Here is a 26,110-nt window from a genome sequence, read left to right on the forward strand (position 1 = left end):
GTGACATACATTCATAGGGACCTGTTCTCTGCAAATGGCAAGGCTTGGCAGAGTTGACCTTGTAGCCACCTGGGTTGGCCATTTCCCGACTTAAAATGGAGATCCACAAAGAATGATGGAGATCCGCAAAGAATGCAGGGCAATGTCGTGTTGGGTGTCCTGATACACAAATGAGCCAATACGGCTGTAGATGGTACAACTTGATTTTATTATGTTAACTAACAGATGCAACCAACTATAGACTTGGGTACCTTCACTACCAGCTAACTTATGGACCTAGCCCTATCACTAATGTTGGTGAGGCGCTCAGCACATGGTCTATGTCTGAGTGTCACGCTGCAAGCTCGGTGTCCCGAGCTGTCTCCTACCAGAATGAGCGGGTACTCTCGTGTTCCCCCTTTTATAGTGCGTGTGCTCTTACTAGTGATTGGCTGCGATGTTGGGTGTGTGCTGGTTGGTCCAAATGCCTGTCCATCAGTGTGTGTGATTGCACCATGATATGCTGATCTGGCTATCATGACATCCCCCCCCCTTTTCACAAGAAATATGTGCCTGCATGATAATAAATAAGATTGTGTACTGGGTGCAACTAAATGTGTGTGTGAGATTAACTACAAAATGTACAGGAGGCTAACTATATACATAGGAAGATGCCAGGTGCAACACAAGAACAAAAGTGTACCAAGAACGGAACAAATGCAAACTCTCGAACACAGAATGATAATAGAAACATGTCAACAGTACTGTAAACCAGTTCAGCAAGTCCAATGGAACAAAAGAAACCAAAACAGGCTCATAAGTTCAGTCTCTCAGGTGGGCGACGAATTCGGGTTGACCGCCTCAAGGGTGGGTCAGGAGCCACCAGCTGAGGAATGGGCCTATCGAAGGGCGAGAGGGGAAAATACATCGCGGCAGGAAGCTCAACAAAGTCGTCATCAGGGGCAACAGGAGGGCATGGCACCGGTGCAGAGTGTCGTAGCGAGCACAGAGTCAAACGAAGGGCCCGCCGATTGCGGCGGCGAATAAAGCCATCAGGCATGCGAACAACGAATGATCGGGGAGCCACCTGGTGGAGAGCCTCAGCCGTTGCTGACCAGCCACCGTCCGGAAGGTGTATGCGGACATTGTCACCAGGCTCCAGGGCAGGAAGATGAGTCGCCCGAGCATCATGTGCCACCTTCTGCTGATCGCGCTGTTGTTGCATCTTTCGCAAGACCGGGGCATGATCGAGGTCAGGAACATGAATGAACGGAACAGTTGTTCTGATGGTGCGACCCATCGACAGCTGAGCCGGTGACAGGCCTGTGGACAGTGGGGCCGAGCGATAAGCCAGCAAAGCTAGACAGAAGTCAGACCCGGCATCAGCAGCCTTGCAGAGAAGCCTCTTAACAATATGGACGCCCTTCTCCGCCTTGCCATTCAATTGAGGATACAACGGACTGGACGTCACATGCGTGAAGTTGTAGGCAGCGACAAAGGAAGACCATTCCTGACTTGCAAAGCAAGGTCCGTTGTCAGACATGACGGTGAGCGGAATGCCATGGCGAGCGAAGGTCTCCTTGCATGCCCGGATGACAGATGAAGTGCTGTGCAGGCGTATGACCTCCAGGTAACTCGAGAAATAGTCAATGAGAATAACGTAGTCCCTGCCGAGCGCGTGAAAGAGGTCGACACCAACCTTCGACCAGGGGGAAGTGACCAACTAGTGGGGCTGAAGGGTCTCACGGGGTTGCGCCGGCTGAAACCTCTGGCAGGTGGGGCAGTTGAGCACCATGTTGGCGATGTCGTCGCTGATACCCGGCCAGTACACAACCCCCTCGGGCCCTCCCGTCTGCACGTCTCTACTCCGAGATGGCTTTTGTGCAGTTGTTCGAGGACAAGCTGGTGCATACGGTGTGGGATCACAATCCGATCCAATTTTAAGTGGATGCCATCAACGACGGCCAGGTCATCCCGGACATTGTAAAATTCTGGGCATTGCCCCTTTAGCCACCCTTCTGTCATGTGGCGCATCACGTTGTAGCGGGGGGGGGGGGGGGTTCGCCGTAGTCTCACGTCGAATGTGGGCCAGACGTGCATCAGTGGCCGACAGATTGGCCGATGTGAAGGCTACCTGTGCCTCGACCTGGCACACGAACCCCTCGGGGTCGGACGGTGTGTTGACCGCCCTAGACAAGGTGTAGACAAGCTGAAAGTCATACCTCCGGAGCTGGAGCAGAATGCGCTGGAGGCGGGGTCATGTCGTTTAGATCCTTCTGAATAATGCTGACCAGGGGGCGATGGTCGGACTCTACAGTGAACTGCGGAAGACCATAGACATAGTCATGGAACTAGTCAATGCCCGTCAACAATCCTAGGCATTCCTTCTCGATCTGCGCATAGCGCTGTTCTGTGGGGGCCATAGCCCGCGAGGCATAGGCGACTGGAGCCCATGATGAGGTGTCGTCCCGTTGCAGGAGGACTGCACCAATACCCAATTGGCTGGCATCCGTGGAGATCTTGGTCTCCCGTGTGGTGTCGAAAAACGCCAATACCGGGGCGGTGGGGAGCTTGACCTTGAGCTCCTCCCATTCACTCTGGTGTGCAGGCAGCCACTGGAACTCAGTGGTCTTCTTGACCAGGTGTCAAAGAGCAGTCGTGTGTGAGGCAAGGATGGGAATGAACTTCTCCAGGAAGTTGACCATCCCGAGAAAGCCTTCTTGTCTGACGGCCGTGATGGCTGCCACCTTGTCGGCATCCGGCCAGACACCCGACCGAGAGACGTGGTTCCCCCAAGAACTTCAGTTCAGTCTAGCCAAAAGAGCATTTAGCTCGGTTAAGGCGCAGGCCCCGATCTTGGATAAGTGCAAAGACACGCTGGAGACGACCGATGTGCTCCTGTGGTGTTGTTGACCAGGTGATAATATAGTCTATGTAGACGCGTACCCCTTCGATGCCCTCCATCATCTGTTCCATGTTGCGATGGAACACTTTGGAAGCAGAAATGATGCCGAATGGCATTCTGTTATAGCGGAACCTGCCAAATGGAGCGTTGAAAGTGCAGAGCTTCCGGCTGGACGGATCCAGTTGAATCTGCCAAAAGCCCTTTGAGGCATCAAGCTTGGTAAATATTTTTGCCCGAGCCATTTCGCTCGTGATCTCGTCCCGTTTGGGTATGGGGTAGTATTCCCTCATGATGTTGGAATTCAAGTCTTTCGGGTCAATGCAGATCCAGAGCTCGCCGGAGGGCTTCTTGACGCACACCATGGAGCTGACCCATGGCGTTGGTTCCGTGACCCGAGAAAGCACTCCTTGGTCCTGCAACTGTTGCTTGAGGCGGTCCTGGAGGGGTGCTGGGACCCTATGAGGGGTGTGAATGACTGGGGTGGCATCCGGTTTCAGCTGTATTTTGTATGTGTAGGGCAACATGCCCATGCCCTCGAAAACCTCCTGGTTATGCGCAAGGATCGAGTGGAGCTGCGCCCCAAAGTCTACATCTGGAAAGTCAGATGTGCAGTCAGGAGACAAAGTGTGGACTCGCCGAATGAGGTGGAGAACCTTGCACACCCGTGTGCCTAACAGATGTGGACTCGCCGAATGAGGTGGACAATCTTGCACGCCTGTGCGCCCAACAGAGTCCTTCGAGGATCCTACGATCTCAAATGACAGCTTGGCCGTGCGCAAGTTGTGGGTGACTTCCAGCTGGCAGGACCCCGTGGCCGGGATGACATTCCCACTGTCAATTGGTGGATTACAATGGGAAGGTAGAATGGGTGGTTTGACCTTTAATGCCTGGAAGGCTGACCATGCGAGCAGATTGGCGAAGACACCAGTGTCCAGGCGAAATGTGACTTGGGATCGGTTGACCGTCAGGGCGGCACACCACTCATCGTCCGGATCAATGGTGTGGACTGGCAGCTGCTACTGGTGCCTACTTGGGGACAGCCTGTTCTTATGGATGACCGCAACACGGAAGGGCTTGCTGTCGTCGGTGTCGCCGGTCTGCAAGGTGTCTGGAGGTGAGCCAGTGAATGTAGGCTGAATGGCGTGCACGGTCCTGCAAGACTGGCGGAATTGTTGCGAGTTGGCAGTTTGAGGTGCTCGACAACAGGCAGCATAGTGGCCCAACCTGCCACAGCGTAGGCACTGTCGGGTTCTAGCAGGACATTGCCGCTTTAAATGTGCAGATCCACAGTTGCTGCACGTCGTGATGTCATTACGTTCGTAACGTTCATTGCGCCACCGCGCATGCGCGGTGCGGTCCTGTGTAGTGCGCGCCTGTGCATCGCGTTCCTCTGCCTCAGCATCCCCTCTTTTGGCACGTACTAGCGCGGGAGGCCTTGGAAAGCGCGCGAAATGGCCGCCCTCGTCCGGGCCGCGGGCGGTACTCGATCGACTGGATCCGCTCCGCCTCGGGGGCCCCGTGCCTTGCCGTTTCGGCCGCCTGGATGAGAGTACCGGCTGGTTGCGTTTTCATGGAGGACACAGGTCTTGATTGCAGTCGCTAGGGTGAGTTGTTTCACTTTAAGGAGCTGCTGGCGTAGGGTGTCTGACACAACCCCAAAAACTATCTGATCCCCTATCATGGAGTCGGAGGTGGCCCCGTAGCCGCAGGATTGCGCAAGGATGCGGAGGTGTTAGGTATGATTGAAAAGGTTCATCCTTACCCTGCAGGCGCTGCTGAAATAGGTACCGTTCGAAGCTCTTTTACTTCCACGCTGAAGTGTTCATCGAACTTGAGCAGCACCATTTTGTATTTTTTTCTGTCCTCGCCTTCCGCGAATGCCAGGGAGTTAAAGATGTGGATGGTGTGTTGCCCTGCCGTGGAGAGGAGAAGGGCTATCTTCCTGGTGTCTGATGCATTCTCCCAGTCTGTGGCCTCGAGGAATAGCTGGAAGCACTGTTTGAACAACTTCCAGTTTACACCTAGATTGCCAGCAATTCGGAGCGGCTGCGGCGGGCTGATGCTTTCCATGGATCAGGATGGCAGATTGCTGAAATGGTGCAGGTAGGTCTCAGTCGCTGGTCTGCGTCCACTCTTGGTATGTCGTGTTGGGTGCCCTGATACACAAATGAGCCAACACGGCTGTAGATGGTACAACTTGATTTTATTATGTTAACAGATGCAACTAACTATAGACTTGGGTACCTTCGCTACCAGCTAACTTATGGACCTAGCCCAATCACTAATGCTGGTGAGGCGCTCAGCACATGGTCTATGTCTGAGTGTCACGCTGCAAGCTTGGTGTCTCGAGCGGTCTCCTACCAGAATGAGCAGGAACTCTCGTGTTCCCCTTTTATAGTGAGTGTGCTCTTACTAGTGATTGGCTGCGATGTTGTGTGCGCGATGGTTGGTCCAAATGCCTGTCCATCAGTGTGTATGTGATTGCACCATGATATGCTGATCTGGATATCATGACAGGAAATTCAGTCAAGCCAGGAAAAACTAGCAGGCGCAAAGTTCCTGTGTATTAAAAAACTTGCAGAAACCCAGACAGCAGAAACCCAGACAGCACTGAAACCAACAGCCATCTGCATATTAATGAGCGATCCCCAGGAACAATTGAAACATTTAAGGTGAATAAGGCCAAGCCAGACTCCTCCACGCCAGCAGGAGCCAAGACAAAGGAAGGTCAACGGACACTCCGGGACCGCCCAGCCATCAGGGAACGGCTCCAGTATTGGAGAAATCGATCCAAGTGATCGGAACGTAGTCCAATCACTTGGAACCAGATACGGGGTCCGCCCCGAATGGCGCAAAGCCCCTGGGGACTATAAAGTAAAGTAGAGTCCCCAAGTTTAATTCGTCCTTCTTGGCAGGGTCACTCAGCAGCTCGAACCAACCCTTGACAGTGACCTGCCTAGCTGCCGCATCAACCAAGTAAGTCTCCAGTCAACGCACGCTACGAGATAGGCGCTCCTAGCTACCAGTCCATACCAGCTTTTGAATCCTGCAGACTCAGAATCGAACGAAAGGCCATTTGTTCCCCTGACCTGGTGGGCCAGTTCCAAAGCAAAGTATAGGCCTTTTAGTGTTAGAGATAGTCTAGTAAGTAGAGTTTTATGCATGAGTAGTGATTGACTGTGTATAATAAATGTGTTTTGATTTGAAACTTACTAACTGGTGTAGTGAGTTATTGATCAGTACTTGAACCTCGTGGTGGTATCATAAAGATACCTGGCGACTCTAGAGCAAAGGTTATAGAAACAGAGCAAATTAAGTAAAGACACAACAGGGAACATTTAAGAGCCAACCAAAAGTTAGCAACAACCTGCCAACCAATCATCACCCCTTTTCTCATGTGGTACAAATTGCATTTAAAATTTGATATTCCTCCATTTGTCATGATAAGTGCAAGACAAAGAGCTTCAACAACTCCTTTCAGTGATATTCCTTACTTCCAAAGAGCAAGGTGTCTGTTTTAGATAAAACTACAAAGACTTGAGCCTTGGAAACAGGGAACCATGACAAAGTAGTTGATACTTGCCTCTTCCTTTACAGCCAAAATTGCAGCATCCATGTCCTTCTGGCTGTATTTTAGCACTTCAATAATGGCATCTTCAGTAAGAATGGAAACAAAATCAGCTCCTGGATTGATAATAGGTTGCAGGTCAGGGATTATGGTACGAGTATCCTAAAAAGACAGACTTGCAGTAAGAAATTGCACACAGATTCACAACATCCCTTTGTTAGTACAATTAGGATTCAAATTTTAGTACCCTTAACAAGAGAAATATCTACTCCCCTTTCTACTAGGACTGAGTTAATTGGAAAGTTGTTCATTTATGTTGCAAACATATTGTGGAAATGGGCAAGAAATAATGCAACTTCTCTTTTCATGGAATGTGGGAATCACTTTCAGGGGCATTGCCCACCTCCAATTGCCCTTGAATAAAATGGCTTACTAAGCATTTCAGACAGCAGTTGAGCCAGTCACACGTAGGCCAGGTGGTAGATTTTCTTCCCAAAGGCAGTGAATCAGACAGGTTTTTAAAATCAACAATCACAATAGTTGTCGTGGTCATTACCAAGATGAGCTCCAATTCCAGATTTATTAACTGAAATTAAATTCCACCAACTTCCATTATGGGATTGAGTCCATGTCCCCAGACCACAGCCTAGGCCTCTGGACTAGTAATCCAGTGACATTACTAGGACACCATTGACTTGTCAATTAAAAAACAATTTGCACTGTTAGTGGTCCACAAACAGAGGAACAGTTCAGTAGCATTAGAGAGAAGAAGGTTAAGAGGAGACTTAATAGAGGCATACAAAATGATCAGAGGGTTAGATAGGGTGGACAGTGAGAGCCTTCTCCCGCGGATGGAAATGGCTAGCACGAGGGGACATAGCCTTAAACTGAGGGGTAATAGATATAGGACAGAGGTCAGGGGTAGGTTCTTTACGCAAAGAGTAGTGAGGCCGTGGAATGCCCTCCTGCTACAGTAGTGAACTCGCCAACATTAAGGGCATTTAAAAGTTTATTGGATAAACATATGGATGATAATGGTATAGTGTAGGTTAGATGGCTTTTGTTTCGGGGCAACATCGTGGGCCGAAGGGCCTGTACTGCGCTGTATTGTTCTAGCATTGTGGATAGCACAATTGCTTCACAGCTCCAGGGTCCCAGGTTCGATTCCGGCTTGGGTCACTGTCTGTGCGGAGTCTGCACATCCTCCCAGTGTGTGCATGGGTTTCCTCCGGGTGCTCCAGTTTCCTCCCACAGTCCAAAGATGTGCAGGTTAGGTGGATTGGCCATGAAAAATTGCCCTTAGTGTTGGGTGGGGTTACTGGGGATAGGGTGGAGGTGTTGTGTAGGGTGCTCTTTCCAAGAGCCGGTGCAGACTCGATGGGCCGAATGGCCTCCTTCTGCACAGTAAATTCTATGTAAATCTATGAATAAACAGCAATGCCTTACTAGAAAGGCAGCAAAATCAGAGTCGGTTTCAAGGATATGGGTAAATGCGAATAAACAAGTCAGCTGTGGCAGTAGTCTGCCTTCTGCCAGGAGGCTAGTTAAATTTCCATTGAGGACGATATCTAGACTCATGCGCAAGTGCACGATTGAGGGAATGACTGTTGCACTGTAAAAATGTGGAGATGCCAGCGTTGGACTGGGGTGAGCACAGTACGAAGTCTTACAACACCAGGTTAAAGTCCAACAGGTTTGTTTCAATGTCACTAGCTTTCGGAGCACTGCTCCTTCCTCAGGCTTTAACCTGGTGTTGTAAGTCTTCGTACTGCACTGTAAAAAGGCATTAAACCAAGGCTCCATCTTCCCATGGGAAGATGAAAAAGTACTTGCAACAACAAAAATCAGATAATGAAACTACTTACCATCATTTCTTCTGGTCGCTCAGCATGCTGAGTAGGTCTGGTTTCAAGATCCCAAAGGGTGGAACTGAAAAAAAAAAAAACAGGACTTTTATATAAAAATGTTTGTGATATTTTCAAATTTAGATAACTTCCCAATTTATTATTATTTTTTTTTTTTTAATTTAGAGTATCCAATTAACTTTTTCCAATTAACGATGGCCAATCCACCTACCCTGCACATCTTTGGGTTGTGGGGGCAAAACCCACACAAACACAGAAAATGTGCAAACTCACACAGACAGTGACCCAGAGCCAGGATCGAACCTGGGACCTTGGCGCTATGAGGCAGCAGTGCTAACCACTGCCACCGTGCTGCCCAGATGACTTCCCAAATTTAAGCATCATCTCTAACATCCACATTCAGTATCAAGTATATCAGATATTATTCCTGTTAATCAATTGTCTAAAAGCAAGATTTTTCTTTCCTTGACTGGTTGCAAAAGTATTAACAAAATTGGTGAAAAATACTGCATGCTGTAGGAGTGGAGTGGACCAAAATTCTATTAGTTACAAAATGTCAGTGATCACCTCCCATCTGAAACTTTAGCGGGGTTCAAAACAATCAAGTCCTGAATATTGTGGATGTAGATATCCGAGAAGATTCAAAATTTTCCAAACAATGCACACCTACTGCTATACTGACTCGGCACAAGCAATAATAGGATTGAGGAAATTGAACAATTTACCGATCAGGTGCCTGGTTAGTCAAACCAGAATTCGTCTCCATGTGTCTGACTGGGCTCTCTCTCAGAAGAGGATCAAACTTCAGGTAGAGGGATTGCTTTCTCAAAGCAGATGCATGGAACTGAAAATAAAAAGTCTGCATTCAATTCAGTGTTTGATGTTTTTAAAAAACTAGACGTTCACTTTTAAACAAGCAATTTCTTGTCCCCCTCACCAATGAGGGACATAATACGGAAATAAAGAATGTTATCTTAAATGCTTGGCAAGAAGAGATCAGGCAACTGCACCTGGGACCATCCTAGACATGAAGCTCCAAGATGTATGCCACTACTGGCCCACCCAAGTGAACAGCAGTTACCAATACTTTGATTGGCTGGCTGTGAGGAAGACAGTTGTTAGTGCGTTAGTGGATGGGGATTTGCAATTTGCCTTACTAACATTTTGGAAAAAAATTAATGTTATAAGACTTGTCCAGAACAAGAGGAAACACCAGGGTTGATTGAAGCATTTAATGCAGGGTTCAATTACTTTGCCAAATGGTGCACAAGCAATCATAAAACAGCAATTCAACACACCCATAATCAAACATCTTTCCAGTACTTCTTTCCTTTGTCTAGCAACAAAAACGGTTATAACTGAATATGGCATCAATAGTTGAAGTGAAAACTTTAGGAAAGCAAGGTTTACAATCAGTAATCAAAATGACAGCTGTATAAAGTTCCAAGCGGAAAGAAGAAATACAACATACAGCTTTAAACAAACAAATGACAGACATATCGTACTATTATCCAGCATTCAAAGAATATCCAGCATTCAAAGAAAAAGTTGGATACTGCGCACGTTATGCTCATCTTTGCATCATGATTTCAGTAATTACATAGAGCATGCATTTCAACATGTACAACTGACAAAAACGGAACCAAGTCTTAAATCTCAAAAAACAAGCCAGTCTTTATACTTACTGAAGAGTGGCCAAACTGCTCCAGGTAATCAATTTCTATTGGTTGATTAAATGCTGGAACTGTAACAAAATGGAGCAAATTATAAAGCATGGAAAATAAATTAAATCTCCAGTTGAGCATTGAATTCAGCTTAAATATCTCAAAAAGATGGAATCAGTAAAAATGGCCAGTAAAAATGAACAAGTGATCATAAAAGCTTACATTGCTATTCTAGTCTTGTCTGGCCTGGCTGTGCAACTCCAATGTGACAGATTCCACACACACCCTCCCTGCAAAGAATTGCTGAGTTCTGGGAATATGGCACTCCCTATCTGAAGTATGAGTGGTCGCTTGGTTTGTGGCATAAACAATGTGGCCTCGCAGAGGAAGCTGCTGGCCGAACCTTCCCTAACTTTACACAACAGGCGGTCCAAATTGCTCTCTCCTGTGAAAGGGCAGAACAAGGGGTGCAAGAGATGCAAGGAATAGAGGTGAATGCCTTAGGGCATGCTCCTAGTCATCTCACCACCTTGCCTGGACTGAACAGCATAAAGGCCCGACCCAGTGGCCAAACAACAAACCTTTTCTGCGCAGTCTTCCCCGTAGTCCAAATAAGGGGGAGCCATCTGCTTCCCCTCCTACACCTCAGTACGAGCTACTCAGGTGACATGGGGGCAGAGCTTCTTCCCAATTGGAGGAGCTCCCCATAGAATATAAACCCTGCCCTGAAAGCAGTTCTGGGAAGGAGATCCTGTAGGGAGAAGAGATTATTGTGACTAGTGTGGAATAAAGTGAGTTGTACCCCATCAGCCTGGCCTCTTGTGGAGTCTTTGCCTCAAGTCTTCAACACATTCCACTTAGATGCACCAGAGGAGTACGACGACTGCATGCAATTGCATTGTATGGCACCCCCGAGTGTCCCCCAATGAGCAGCACAGCAGCAGAGAGTGTTGCTTAACAGTGCCAAGGACCTGGGTTCGACTCCCAGCTTGGGTCACTGTCACTGCGGAGTCTGCATGTTCTCCCCATGCAGTGTTAATGCAAGCCTAATGTGACACTAATTGATTACGGTTGCGCTGCATGAAAATGGACACCTACTTGACATGGGAGTTGGACACCAGTGACCAAGGGTCATCTGGACTCGAAACGTTAGCTTTTTTCTCTCCCTACAGATGCTGCAGACCTGCTGAAATTGTCCAGCATTTTTTCTTTGGACAAGTGTAGCGGTTTCAGTGATTGGTCAGTAGATGTTTGACTGACTGCATTAAGACGGGAATTCAGCCATTTGGTGAGTAGCTAAGCCGGATTGGCTACCTACACGGGAGAACTTTTGGATATTGCAGGTACTTCTATTTTGCTGATTTGGCAGTGCCAATCATGAAGCCAGACAGAATGGTTCAATCAAGTCAACAGTGAACAGTGAATAATTACTTCGCGGAGCGAGTGATGGAGGGAATGTTGTGGGCTCCCGTCTGCAGATGCTTATTTAGTCAAACTGCTGATCACAGGTGCCTCGGAGCAAGAGCACTTAGATAACCTGGAGGCCGTGTTGAAACGATTTGCTGAAGCTGGTGTTTGCCTACGAAGAACCAAGTGCGGGTTTAATGAAGGAAAGAGTCTACTCGGCTATTGATTGGATTGCGAAGCTCGCCACCTCATCGTGGAGAAGGTGCCCACCATCCGGCAGGCCCCCAACCTTGGAGCCTAGATCTTTCTTCGGTCCCATTAATTACGGGAAGCTCCTTTCAAATTTGGCTGGCTCCCTTGCACGTCCTTCGGAAAAAAAGAACACAGTGGACTTGGGGCCGGCTGCAGGAAGCAGCTTTCGGCAAGCCCCCCCATGGTATGGGGGCCTTTGGAGGACAGAAGGAATGGCCAATAGCTTTTGCAACCTATACGTTGGCTGCAGCTGGAAAGAAAAGTTTGTGGACAGAGAAGGAAGGCCTGGCAGGGGTGTTCGCTGGAAAATGCTTTCACCAGTAGGTCTACGGCCGTCATTTATACTAGTTTTGGATCATAAACCTTTACCTCAGACTTCCAAGTGAGAAGAAAAGTAATTCGGTCCATTGCTTCCGCATGCCTCCAGTGCTGGGCCTCTTACTCGCCGCTTACGAGCACTCTTTTGAACAAGACTGTGGACTCAATTTTGTACGTGGAGTCCAAATCCACACAGACACGGGGAGAATGTGCAAACTTCAGTGACCTGGGATCAAATCCCAGGTCCTCAATGCCGTAGGCAGCAGTGCTAACCACTGCACCATGCCACCCCGTAAGAGCCCAATTATTGTTGTGAAATTGTATTAAAATGATTCAAAGCCAACTTACTTTGGTCAGCAGGTCGGAATTCTTCAGCTTCATCTTCAATTGTACCATTACGGAATACCGAGGATCCTGGCTCAGAGTAGCCAAAGTCAATAACATCCAGTGTTTCTGCATCAGTCATAGTTGATGGTACTCTGGCATCAGCAATTAGCCTTTCTAAACCAGATGCCAGCATAGACTCAGCAGTAGGTGAAGGGACACGATCCTAAGGAGAATAAACGTTTGTAAAATCATAATTAGCAATCATCTTCAGGAGCCACATGTAATCGGTTTGCATGACACTAATTTCTATAAACTAATTGGCAAACTTTAACTCAATAGCTTTCATAACTCAAAGCTTTCATGCCTTGGCATTGCAAATGCACATCTAAATATTAGGAGGGTCTCAGTCTCCACCACCCTTTCAGGTAGAGAGTTCTAGGCAGCTGGCTTTGTCTCCATGTTCATAAAAGGTCCTCCATGTCTGGCAGAGCTGGTGCACTGCTTTCCTGCTGGAGAGCAGCTCGAAGTCCATTTGCAACATGTTCCTCTCTGCCAGCAGACCCACAGTTGGGGTTGTGGAGTATCGCAGATCCACCTCAGTCAACCAGCTGTTGCCTGGCCGTCCTCGCCTCCAGCTTTGCGTGCTTGGAATGCAATTCTCCTCTCCTCTATGGTGGAGGGCAACACCTGCCCATTCTACTTGTTGGTTACATCCCAGTCTACCGTGACACCTGATCACAAAATGCCTCGTCGGCAAGGAGGGCCATGTCCAGCCTCACTTGGAATAAAAAAAAAATGGGATCAGGAGGCCATTCAGCCCGCTCCGCCATTCATTATTATCCAACTCAATAGACTATTATTCAACTCCGCTTTCCCCCATATTCTTGGACCCCCATCATCCTTAGTGGTATATCCAACTGCTTCTTGAAACCATACAATGTTTTGGACTCACCCACTCAGTGCTCATGAATTCCACAGGCTCACCAATCTGGGTGAAGAAATTGCTCCTCATCTCTGTCCTAAATGGTCTGCTCCATATCCTCAGACTGTGACCCCTGGTTCTGGACACACCTACCATCGGGGACATCCTTCTTGCATCTACCCTGTCCAGTCAGAATTTCATAGATTTCGGCACGATCCCTCCGCCATATTCTTCTGAACTCCAGCGAATACAATCCTAACCGATTCAATATCCCTTGTACGTCTGTCCTGCCATCCCTGGCATCAGTCTGGTAAACCTTCGCTGCACTCTCTATAGTTAGAACATCCTTCCTCAGATAAGGAGCCGAAAACTGCACACAATATTCCAGGTTTGACCTCCCCAAAGCCCTGTATTGTTGCAAGACATCCCTGCTCCTGCACTTGAATGCTCTCGCAAATGAAGGCCAGCGTATCATTTGCCTTCTTTACCACCTGCTGCACCTGCATACTTACCTTCGGTGACTGGTGTAGGAGGACAATAGTCTGCCTTCTTATTTTTGCTACCAAAGTGGATAACCTCACATTTATCCAAATTCTACTGCATCTGCCATTCATTTGCCCACTCACTCAACTTGTCCAAATCACACTGCAGGATCTCTGCACCCTCTGACAGCTCACCCTCCTACCCAACATAGTGCCATCTGGAAATTTGGAGATATTATGTTTTGTTCCCTCATCGGAATCATTTATATTGTGAATAGTTGGGGTCCTAGCAGAGATCTTGCGGATCCATGTAGGGTGTGGACCCCTGGGTCCAAGGGTTCACTGTTCCCTCCTGCTCCTTGAAAGTGTTCAGCTCTTTCACCATATATTAGTTTCCCCAGATTTGGGATTTGATCGGTCCATTCCTGGGTCCTATAAGCGGTGTGCCTTCACAGCTGGTGCTAATGCCCATGCACAAACTCATCCACCTCGGTTGGTGCGGTGAAGTGGAATTCCTTCCCCTGGAAGGTTACCCACAGTTTGGCCGGGTGCTGCATACATAATCCACGTCCCATTCTTGTAAGGGCCACCTTGTAAATTCAGTGCGGCATTTGGCCAGGTCTGCCCCAATGTCCTGGTAGACACAGATTGGATGTCCTGCCCACTGGCAGGACCATGTGCTTTGCCCAGTTCAGGATCTTCTCCCGATCTTGGTATCACCGTAGCTTCACTATTACGACCCTTGGCTGCTCCCCCACTTTAGGTTTTGGCTGGAATTACCTGTGGGCTGTGTCCATCTCCAGGGTTTCGGGAAAGCGCTTCCTTTCCAACCAGGTTACACAGCTGGGCCACTTAGTCCGTGGAGTTCCTGCCCTCTACCAGGGAGAGGGCAGGTCCACGAGGGGTTCTGGCAGTGCAACAGATTCTCCTGGTCTTCCAACCGCCCCTTAAATGGCCCTTGCGATGCTGCTGTCGAGGGGGGAGGGGGGGTTCCAACATGTTTGGCAGGCTATTATGTTATGTTAAAAATCAAAAGTCGATTGAGTTCCCAGAGGAGAGCCACCTTCCCTGCGTCTGCTCATCCCCCTCACTGGAAATCACTTCTCATTCTTCTAACTCCCAATGAGTACAGACAGATCCTGCTCATCCTTTCTTCATAAAACACCTTCACCTAGGAAAATCAGCCAAGAGAAACTCCTCTCAAATGCTTCTAATGAGAATATATCCCTCAAGGGGACCAGAATTGTGCATAGTATTACAGGTAGTACAGTATTATCAGTGTCTTTTACCGTTGCAGCAGTTCTTCCTCCATCTCCTTGGATTAAATGCCAACATTCCAGTTGCCTTCCTAATTACTTGCTGTACATATGCAATACTAATATGATTCTTGTAGCATACCAAATCCTTCCGTACTGCAACATGCAGTGGTCTCATTTTAAAAATACTCTGCTTTTCAGTCTTCCTGTCAAAATGGACAACCTCACATTTATCCACATTACACGATCAATCAATTTTTTGCACCCTCAGCCTACATCTCTTTGCAGAGTTTGCAACTTTTATTGTTAGCAAACTTGGCTACAATACAGTCAGTCTCTTCAACCAGTCATGAATATAAATGGTGACTGGTTGAGGCCCCAGCACTGGTCCCGATGATACTAGTTTACAGTTTGCAGGGTGGGACACCGGGGTGAGATTCAGAATTTTAACCCACCTGTGATAAAGTTGATGCTGAGACTTCCATCATAGGTTTAACTTTACAAGTGTTCCTGTGAATGTTGAGGTGAAGAAGTTTAGAATCAAAGCAACAGTCAATTTGATAAAGCTCAAACCTGGCGATTTCCATTTTCAGGATGAGAACATGGCCGTAACAGTTATATTCACAACACAAGGGGGAGATTTAGCGATAAGCAAAGAGAGAGCAAAGGGAAATCTATTTTGACACTTTTTCGATTCAAGTAGCCTCATTATGCTTGGCCACAATAAAAATTACAACATTTGGGATTCTTTTTTGGCATGGCAATGGCTTAACCCTGGAACAGAAATTTACTGGAAATTCTTTCCTCTTTCCAAAAGAGGAAAAAAAAAAAGGTTAACATTTGCAAATTGGTAGCAAAGTTCATACAGAAAGGAGTGTTGGGGGGGGGGGGGGGGGGGGGAGGAGTGGAAAGAGATGGGAGGTGAACATATTACTTCTTGCTTGTCCAAATCTAGACCACCATAGTCAGGATTAATTATTTTCCCCATGGTTTTAACTGGGAGAGCATTGGTTTACTTTGAACAATTCTAGAAAATAGCATTTAAAAAGATATTCCACCTTCAACATTGCTACAGGTCAACGAGGGAGAGCAGTGGTAGAGTGCTAATCTTTGGGTTACTCAGCCAGAGGCCCATGTTTGAATACCATGGCAGGCAGCTGGTGGAATCCGAATTAAAATAATTCTGGAATTTTAAAAAAATCAGGTAATCTGATAATATCCATCTGGTTCACTAATGTCTTTTAGAGAAGGAGGTCTGCCTACACGTGACAATGCTGGCCTTGCCAGTGGCACCAACATCCCATGAAAGAAAAAAAAAAACTAAAACAAAAAGATCTTTATTCCTTCTCCAAATGCATATTGATTAGAATAGAACAAATTGGGCAGCATGTGGCACAGTGGTTAGCACTGCTGCCTCACGGCACCGAGGTCCCAGGTTCGATCCTGGCTCACTGTCCGTGTGGAGTTTGCACATTCTCCCCGTGTCCGAGTGGGTTTCACCCCCACAACCCAAAGATGTGCTGGTTAGGTGGATTGGCCACGCTAAATTGGAAAAGAAAAATAAGTGGGTACTCTAAATTTTAAAAAAGAATAGAATGAATGCTACAATTTATTTGGGGTTCTGGGCATCATTGGCAAGATCGACATTCCACGTGTTCTCCGGAATAGGTGACAGTAGTGCTCAGATATTTGTAGCGAGTTGTGCTCGGATATTTTGCAGTCTGGTTATCAATTGGTAGCTCTAGGGTTTGATTCAGTGACGAGGAAGGAACAGTAATTCAGTCAAGTTGTTCTGACATTACTCAAATACTATTAGAAATACAGTCCTCTATCTTAGTCAGTCAGTCTCACAAAACAGATCGAGATGCTAAACAGGCATCAATTGCCATGATATGGACCCCCTAAGACTGTTTAAACAAGTGTGCAGGCAAGGCAAAATTAGAATACCATGTCTGGTATACAGATCACATGGTTAAAATGTCTCTAAAGCCACAAAGGATGTGTTGGTCTCCATTCCCAACATCAGGCCACAAGGCCTACTCGAGGTGGAGAATTCCAATGAAGCAGAAGGACAATGCAAGCGTGCAGTTAGGATTGGATACCCATCTACAAAATATGCAGAGGCAGATATGAATAATTTAAAAGCAGGTTCAGTAGAGAGAAAAAACTTGCATGATCAAATTAGGATTGCAGTACATGGACTAGACGTCCAGAGGCTGAGCCAAATGCTCCATGACAGTGAGAGCAAGTTAAGAAATATTTCATGTAGTCTTGACAATAAAAGCCATCTGGTTCAGTGATATTCCTTGGAAATCAGCTGATTTTACCCTGCCTGACTTACATGGGACTCAGATCCACAAGTGTGGTAGATGAGCATGATCATACCCATTTCTCTGCAATGGCTAAGTGACCATCAATATTCAAGGGTATGAAAGGATGGGAAGAAAGGGGTAGCTCTGTTAATAAAAGGGAGAGATAGTACAGTACAGTAATGTGAAACAGACAGCACGGTAGCAAGTGGTTAGCACTGTTGCTTCACAGCGCCAGGGTCCCAGGTTCGATTCCAGGCTTGGGTCACTGTCTGTGCGGAGTCTGAATGTTCTCCCTGTGTCTGCATGGGTTTCTTCCGGGTGTTCCAGATTCCTTCCACCACAAGTCCCAAAAGACATGCTTGTTGGGTGAATTGGACGTCTGAATTCTCGGTGCACCTGAACAGTGCCGGAATGTGGAGACTAGGGGCGTGTCACAGTAACTTCAGTGCAGTGATAATGCAAACCTACTTGTGACAATAAAAGATTAAATTAAAATGCAGAATCAATTTGGGCAGAGTTAGGGAATAAAATCAATGATGGGAGTGGTTTCTAGGTGCTGTGGGACAGTATAAATCAGGAAATAATGGAATACAATAACTACAGGTGATTTTAATCTTCATAAAGATCAGAAATGAAAGTGGCAAAGGCTGCCTGGAGTGTAATGGAAACAGTTGCTGAGAATATGCGCTGCAGCTAACCAGGGTTGAGCAAGTGGGGTAATAGGGAAATGGAGAGGTTGCCCACTATGCAGGAAGAGTAGAAAGGCAGATTATTTAAATAGAAATACGGCACAGAATTTTGCAGCACATCAGGGCTCTGGGTGTTTTGGACATGAATCACCATGCAGGTACTGCAACTGGAATGGTGGCCTTTATTGCAAGGAGAATGACTGGAAAAAGTAGGAGACTTGCTACAATTGTAGAGGGCATCAGCAAGACTTCACATTGAGCACTGGGAACAACTTCGGTCTCCTTACCAGCAGTGTACTTGCATTGGAAGCAGTTCAAAAGAATGTTCACTAGGTTGATCCTCAGGATGAAGGAATTATCTGACCAGGTGGGGTCTATACTCGAGAGTTTAGAAGAATGAGGTAATCTTATTGAAACAAAGATTGTGGAAGCTTGACAGGGTAGATATGGTGGTGTTGTCCAGCATGGGGGAAGAGAGCGCAATGTAAAAATAAGGAGTCTACCATTTGGAGAGAGAGGAGTTTCTCCTCCCGATCAGTATCTGGGATTCTGTGCATTGGTGGCTGGGTCACAAGACAGATTTTTAATGAATTAGAGGGATGAAGGGGAAAAAAAAGACATGGAGTTTAAGTAACAATCAGATGAGCCTTGATCTTATTCAATGGTGAGCATGCTCCGGGGGCTGAATAGCCTATTGTGTTATTATGGTCTCGACACCCTGGCAAGGCAAGTCACTTGGTTGTATCAAACTGTTACAGGGAAGAATGTTGTGGTGCATGGAGTTCAGTGGCTCAATGAAACTCACCGCCACCTTCAAAAGGCAATGAATGCTGGTTTTGTCTGCAATCTCCATATTCCCTGAAAAACGCAATAGTAACCATTACTTTCCAATGGAGTGCAAACTGGGACAAGGCCAGGATGAAAGCCAACTTTACATCCTGCAGAATGTATTTAAAATTTTGAAGGTATCTGACCTGCTGCGAAGAGTGAAATGTGTTTCAGCTCCATTATTTTGCTGAACTTTCTTTTTCCAGGATTTAATTTAATGTTCACTGCTAGATCAAATTGTAGGAACTGGGCATTAAAGCGGAGAAACATATTTGCATATTTTAGATTCATCTACTCACTTTTTGGAAGGTTGCTTGATAGGCATAGTAGAAACACCATTACAGTTGATTGTCTGAGCAAAGCTTGCTGGCTTCTGTACCTCATCTGTCTCTTTTACAGCAGGCTCCACACTTCCTATTGTATTTGGACACGGTCCATCAGAATTGGCACCTGGCAGTTCATTTGAACTGAGAAAATCACCAAATCTAGGATCTTCATCTGACCTTTGTACCTCACCCATTTCCTTTTCAATAGGATCAACATTTTCTACTGGATCTGATGTACACAGTTCACCAGAATTGGTTGCTGAGGTTGCTGGCTTATGTACCTCACCTGTCTCTTTTACAGCAGACTCCACACTTTCTATTGTATTTGGACACGGTCCATCAGAATTGGCACCTGCCAGTTCATTTGAACGGAGAAAATCACCAATTTTAGGATCTTCATCTGACCTTTGTACCTCACCCATTTCCTTTTCAATAGGATCAACATTTTCTACTGGATCTGATGTACACAGTTCATCAGAATTGGTTGCTGGTAGTTTAGCTGAACAGGGAGAATTACCAATTTTAAAACCTCCACCAAAGGGATTAAAATTCACATCATCCAGTTTGTCCCACTCGATGTTGTACTCCATCTTCGGGCCTAAAGCATCAGAATCTGTTTTCTCATTCTGCTTTATAGCTTCCGTAGTCTGTTTTTTGGATTTGCCACATACAATTTTCTTTGCAGTGGTAGCTGGCTTCTTAAGCTGCAACTGACCTCCAGGTCTTTTCCCCAACATTTTTGGTGGGTGTTTCTCACATTTAACACAATTATCATTGAATTCAATCTCCAACCTCACTGGTTGCACTAGGTCAACATCCTTTGTATTTTGAGACGATTGATCATGCTCAGGTAGTGTACTTGGAAGCTTTGGCTCCCCTGGTTTCAAGCTGATAGAGTCTTTTGGGGGAAGTTGTGAAATTTGCACTCTCTGACTTGCACTAGGATCCATCTTCTCATGACTGTCTTTCCCACAGTTGGATAATGTTGGTGATCTGATCACCTCACAGTTCTGTTCAACATTGCTTGGAATTTCCACCAGTGGTGAAGGGACATCTTTTGATACATGGTCCGCATTGCTGTTGGAGGGAGTGGTTTGGGACCGATTTGTAGTTTTCTTATGCAGTGCTTGGTCACTCATGGAGGAAGTCTTTGTACATTGCTCCACACAGTCAAGTTTGGAGTTGCTCAATTTCTCTGCTGGGGAGTTTAAGATCTTGGACACACCCTGAAAAGGATTCATTGCATCAAGCATGTCAAAATCAAGTGTATATGTTCCTTTGGGCGAAATATGCTCCTCATCTTCGTGACTGCCATTATTGGCAGTAGTTTGTTTGGCCTCTGACAATAGTAAAAATAAAATGACAATTTCAAAGGTCAGCCTCCATTATGCTATGTCTAATTGTTCAGTAATAAGTCTGCAATTTAATCTCAAATGTATTTACTCCAAAATCCAATTCTTGATTGTTTTTGCCAAATATCTAAAACAAAGATTTGAAACCAGTCAAGAAGCAATTTTTATAGTACAACAGAAATGAAACCCATGTTAAGTAAATTGGAATGTGATGGAACAATAGGAAGCTTTTAAGAACTGGTTCGGGTACGGTCAGTCAATCGAAGTGGGTTGCTTTATCCTGGCTGGTGTAGAGGTTCCAGTGGTGTTGGAGCTACACTCATCCAGGCATGCAGAGAGTTTCAATCACAGTTGGTCAAGTTCAGTTTCTGCTCAAGTGGTGACGCCAGGGACATAGATAGTGGGGGCTTCAGTAATGGTAATGCCATTAGAGATGGTTGGATTCTCAGATATCCATTGCCTGATTTAATGCTACCCAGGATTTGCTAAAAATAGACATTATCGGAGGAGTTACTAATGGTGCAATCAGAAAGAGTCAACATCCCCACTGCTGCCCTTCTGATAGAAACTGTTGGGCCTAGGACAGTACCCAGAGAAATTCCTGCATGGCATCCTGAGACTGAGATGATTGACCTCAAACAACCACCTTCCCTGCAACCAGGTATGACTGCAACCAGTGGAGATTTCTCCTCCATACCCATAATCAAATTGGACTGACATATTTGATGCCAGTGACCTCAAGATGGATCACTCACTTGGCACTCCTGGCAGAGGATTGTTGCAAATGAGCCTCATCGATGTGATGGGGTCTCCCCTCATTGAGGATAGGGCTATTTGTGGAGCCACCTCCCAATGATTTAATTGTCCACAATTCATGACTGATGTGGTAGGACTGCAGAGCTTAAAATCAAATCCTTTGGTTGTGGGAAATTACTTAGCTCCTGCTGCTTTCACTGTTTAGCACACAACTAGCCTCATGTTTTAGTTATACCTGGTGCTGCCCCAGGCATGCCCTCCTGCATTCTTCATTGTACTAGGGTTGATCCCCTAGTTTTCAATGGTAGAGTGGAGGATATACTGTACGATGTGGTTACATATTGTGGCTGTACACAATTCTGCCATTGACAGCATCTCATGGATGCCCAGATCATAGCAAAATCTATCCAGTTAAAAGTAAAGTCACTACCAGCACAGAAGCACAGTGGTTAGCACTGCTGCTTCACAGTGACAGGGGCCCAGGTTCGATTCCCAGATTGAGCCACTGTCTTACTGTCTGCCCGGAGTCGGCACATTCGCCTAGTGTCTGCGTGGGTGTTCTCTGGGTGCTCCAGTTTCCTCCCACAAGTCCCAAAAGACATGCTTGTTAGGTGAATTGGACCTTGAATTCTCCCTCAGTAGGTGAATTGGACATTCTGAATTCTCCCTCAGTATACCTAAACATGCTCCAGAGTGTGGTGACTAGGGGATTTTCACAGTAACTTAATAGTGTTAATGCAAGTCTGCTTGTGACACTAATAAAGATGATTATTAGTCCCAGGTGACCATAGGCTGCTTTTCCCCTTTTGAGGGGGGAGAGAGGGGGGACTGCTGGTGATTTTAACCAGGGGATCACCACATTTCAGTTGAAGGGCAAGGTTGAAAAGGCATGGCTTTCAGGAATAACCTCAGCCGGTACAGGAATGGAACATGCACTGTTGGTCTCGCTCTGCATTATGAACCAGCTGTCCAGCCAACTGAGCTAAACCAACCCAGTTATCATAGTAGCACCAAACAACACAATGGACAGCTATGTGATGGTGAAGACAAAGTCTGAGAAGGACTGTGATGGTCAGCCTTACCAACAGTCATGGACAGATGCATTTTCCCTCACCGCCTGCTGCAGACCCAGTCTTGCAGCAGTGTCATTTGGGACTAAGCCAGTGCAGTCAATAGTGGTGCTACTGAGCCACTTTTTGGATGGATATCGAAATCCCCCACCCAGAGTATATTCTGTGCTCTTGCCACCTTTCAGGTTTCCTCCAAATGTTGTTCAACCAGAATACAGACTCATCAGCTCGGGGAGAGGATTCATTTTTATGATGTAGATGCTGCTAGTTAGGCCAGCATTTATTGCCCATCCCTTGAACTAGCAATTTCAGAGGGCACTTAACAGTTAACCACATGGCTGTGGATTTGGTGATAATCAGCAAGAGAATTTCTTGCCCATCTTTGACCCAATGCCAAAAACATCAAAAGGTCAAAAGTCAACATTACAACTCTTAGGGCACCTACCTCCTGACTGTATACCACTGTGTCGCCACCTATGCTGGGTCTGACCCGTTGGTGGGATGGTGATGTCTGGGACACAATCTGTACATGTCAGGCTATTGCTCGACAGGTCTCCCAGATGTTAGTAAGGAGTGTGTAGGATCAATAAGGCTGGTTTTGGAGTCATCATTTCCAGTGCCTAGGTCAACGTTGGGTATGCCATCTGGCTTAATTGGTTTTTGTAGCTTGATACGATAGATTGGGTTGCTCACCTGCTCGGCCATTTCATAGGGCAATTGAGAGTCAACCAGGCCTCTGAACACAGGATTAGTCCCAGGGGACTGGAGGATTGCAAATGTGACGACGTTTAAGAAAGTGACAGACAGGTTAGATCAAAGATACAGCAGAGAAAGAGCCATTCAGCCCATCTACACCCCTCAGCTCCCTCTCTTCTAAAGAAAACAACCATAGCCTATCCAATCTTTCCTCAATGTTGCAATAATCAAGGCCAAGGCATTGTGGAAGGAGTGTGCACATGAAATGAATGCAGGCTATGTAAAAGGGATACTCGAGAAACAGGTTGTTGCATGGTGGTCTGACAGGTTGAGTAAGTGGTTTAAAGTGATATGTGGAACACCGAGGTTCGGGAGTAAAAATGCCAGAAAGCTGTTTAAACACTGGTCTGGCATCAACTGGAGTACTATGTCCAACTCTTGGCACGGCATTTTTAGGTTTAGAGGATGGAGAAACGTTGAGAACGTTTTAGGGATAAAGAACTTGTCATGTTTATAGATTGAAGAAGCAGGCGCTGTTCGAGATTTAGTCAGTGCTCAAATTGATGAGGGGTCTGGACAGAAAACTGTTCCCATTGATAAAAAGGGTTGAGAAACAGGATACAAGTTGAGCCAAATGTCAAAGGAACCACCACAGACATTGGGAGAACAACTTTAGGCAACAAGTGGTTAGGATTTGGACTGCATGGCCCAGGAGTGTGGCAGAGACAGATTAAATTGTAGCTATAAAAAAAAAAAAAAGGGGGAATTAGTTAAGCATCTGAAGGAAAGAAAATTTGTAGGGCTACGACGACAAGTGCCGAACAATGGAAATGGCAGAGAGTCAGCATAGATATGATGGGCTGAAAGACTTCCTATGCTGCAACTATTCCAAATCCAATAGTTTTGGAAATCAAGACAATTCAGTTTATTATTCCTTTTCTCATGTGACTTGATTTCACAAATCTTGTGATGTAATGAAAATAGAGCTCTGAGTCAACGTATGATTGTTTTTAATCAATCCATGTAAATTTGAGCACATTTACCTGTTTTCTCTGGTTGGAGATTAAAACCTAGAAAGTCAAAAGTACCTCCAGAATCTTCATGCCTGCAATTGAGACAGAATTGAATTAATTTTGTTTTTACTCAAGTTATATTTCAAACAAGAAGCAGCACGGTGGCACAGTGGTTGACACTGCTGCCTCACACTGTTGATGACCCGGGTTCGATCCCTGTCCGTATGGAGTTTGCACATTCTCCCAGTGTCTGCGTGGGTCTCAAATGGAAAGCAGGCTCAAAATTGTTTCTGGGCGTCTTTGTTCGCAGACAGTCTAAATGCAATAAGAAAGGCAAATGGAACGTCAGCATTTATTACAAAAGGACTGGAGTATAAAAGTAGAGAAGTATTGTTGCAATTGTATAGGATGTTGGCGAGACCACGTCTGGAGTATGGTCTCCATTTTTGGTCATTTGAGGAAGGATGTGGTGGCATTGGAAGCAGTTCAGAGGAGGTTCACCAGATCGATTCCAAGTATGAAGAAGTTGACATATGAGGAAACAGTTTGGGCTTCTACTCGCAATCTATAACAAGAATCACAGATATAGGCCGAGAGGCAGTAGTTTTAAAACCTGAGATGAGGAGGCACTACTTCTTGCAGAGGGTGGGGAATTTGTGGAACTCACTGCCCCATAGTGCCAAGGAATTGGTACTAGTGGAATCGGAGTCATTAAATGGTTTCAAGAGGGAGATTGATATATTTTGGATTTTAAAAACAGGTTAATGGAATATGGGAACAGCTAGAGAGGTGGCTTTGAGACCAGGAAGAGATGAGCCATGATCTGATTGAAAAGCAGAGCAGGCTCAAAGGGCTGAATTGCCCATTTCTGCTCCTAGTTCCATGTTCCTATGATAAGGTGGATGTGTCTAGAACATGAGGACAATTTCACAATAAAGGAGTAGGTCATTTAAGACCGAGACAAGGAGGAATTTATTCATTCAGAGGATGGTGAATCTTTGGAATTCTCCATCTCAGACAACTGTGAAATCTCAATTATTGGGCATTTTCAGGCAGCGCGGTGGCAGTGGTTAACACAGCCTCATGGCACGGAGGACCCAGGTTCAATTGCAGCCCCGGGTCACTGTCAGTGTGGAGTTGGTTCTTCCAGTTTTTGCATGGATCTCATCCCCACAACCCAAAAATGTACAGGCTAAGTGGATTGGCCACGCTAAATTCCCCTTGGAAACAAAGGAATTAGTACTAACGTTTAGGCATGGAAGTAGAAAATAGGTCATGATCTAATTGAATGGGAGAGCAGGCTCGCCAGGCTGAATGGCCTACTCTGTTTCTAAGTACCTGTTTAAGTCACTATTGATGTTTAAACAGGTCCTCAATCCAGTTAGCGGTCTTCTAGGTTCAATGTTAAACAATAATGCATGCAATACATTCAAGATGAAATCTAGGTAATAAAGGGAGAATGAAAAAAAGTAAGCGTGGGAAGCAGCATGCACTAGAGCATGGAATTGTTGGGCCAAGAGAAAATACAATGCTGTAATATCCAAAAACCTCAACTATTATACAGATTGCTTAATGAGCTTAATAAAAACATACCAGTGTCACACATACATACAGAAGATAGGAGACTGCATTTTGGCCCTTCGAGCCTGCACGATCATGGCTCATTATCCAACTCATAGCCTTTGATCCCATTCTCCCCAAGTGCTATATCTAACCGCCTCTTGAATATATTCAATGTTTTTGCACTAACTACTCAGTGGTAATAATTCCACAGGCTCACCACCCTGTGTGAAGAAATGTTGGCTCATCTCCATCTGAAATGGTTTACCCCGAATCCACAGACGGTGACCCCTGGTTCTGGACACACCCATCATTGGTAACATCTTCTCCTGCATCTACCCTGTCTAGTCCTGATCGAATTTTATACACCTCTATGAGATCCCCCCTCATTCTTCTGAACTCCAGCAAGAACAATCCCAACCTGGTCAATCTCCCCTCATATGACAGTCCTGCCATCGCTGAAATCAGTCTGGTAAACCTTCACTGCACTCCCTAGAGAACAAGAACATCCTCCCTCAGAGAAGGAGACCAAAACTGCACACAATACTCCTTCCTCAGAGGAG

At 46.0% G+C, this 26,110-nt stretch overlaps 1 protein-coding gene across 3 annotated transcripts in view; it reads right to left on the reverse strand.

The window, feature by feature from the left end:
* Positions 1-26,110, reverse strand: part of tacc3 (transforming, acidic coiled-coil containing protein 3) — a 61,694-nt gene that overhangs the window by 9,719 nt on the left and 25,865 nt on the right. For all 3 annotated transcript variants that reach the window (XM_072497521.1, XM_072497520.1, XM_072497522.1), the window contains exons 4-11: positions 24,018-24,079; positions 19,074-20,439; positions 15,401-15,455; positions 12,307-12,508; positions 10,003-10,061; positions 9,043-9,161; positions 8,318-8,381; positions 6,468-6,614 (exon numbers count right to left, since the gene is read on the reverse strand). In XM_072497521.1, coding sequence (XP_072353622.1) covers positions 6,468-6,614; positions 8,318-8,381; positions 9,043-9,161; positions 10,003-10,061; positions 12,307-12,508; positions 15,401-15,455; positions 19,074-20,439; positions 24,018-24,079 — 2,074 coding nt within the window. The remainder of the gene's footprint in view (positions 1-6,467; positions 6,615-8,317; positions 8,382-9,042; positions 9,162-10,002; positions 10,062-12,306; positions 12,509-15,400; positions 15,456-19,073; positions 20,440-24,017; positions 24,080-26,110) is intronic.

Source organism: Scyliorhinus torazame, chromosome 3 (genome assembly GCF_047496885.1).
Source record: "Scyliorhinus torazame isolate Kashiwa2021f chromosome 3, sScyTor2.1, whole genome shotgun sequence".
NCBI classification, from domain to species: Eukaryota; Metazoa; Chordata; class Chondrichthyes; order Carcharhiniformes; family Scyliorhinidae; genus Scyliorhinus; species Scyliorhinus torazame.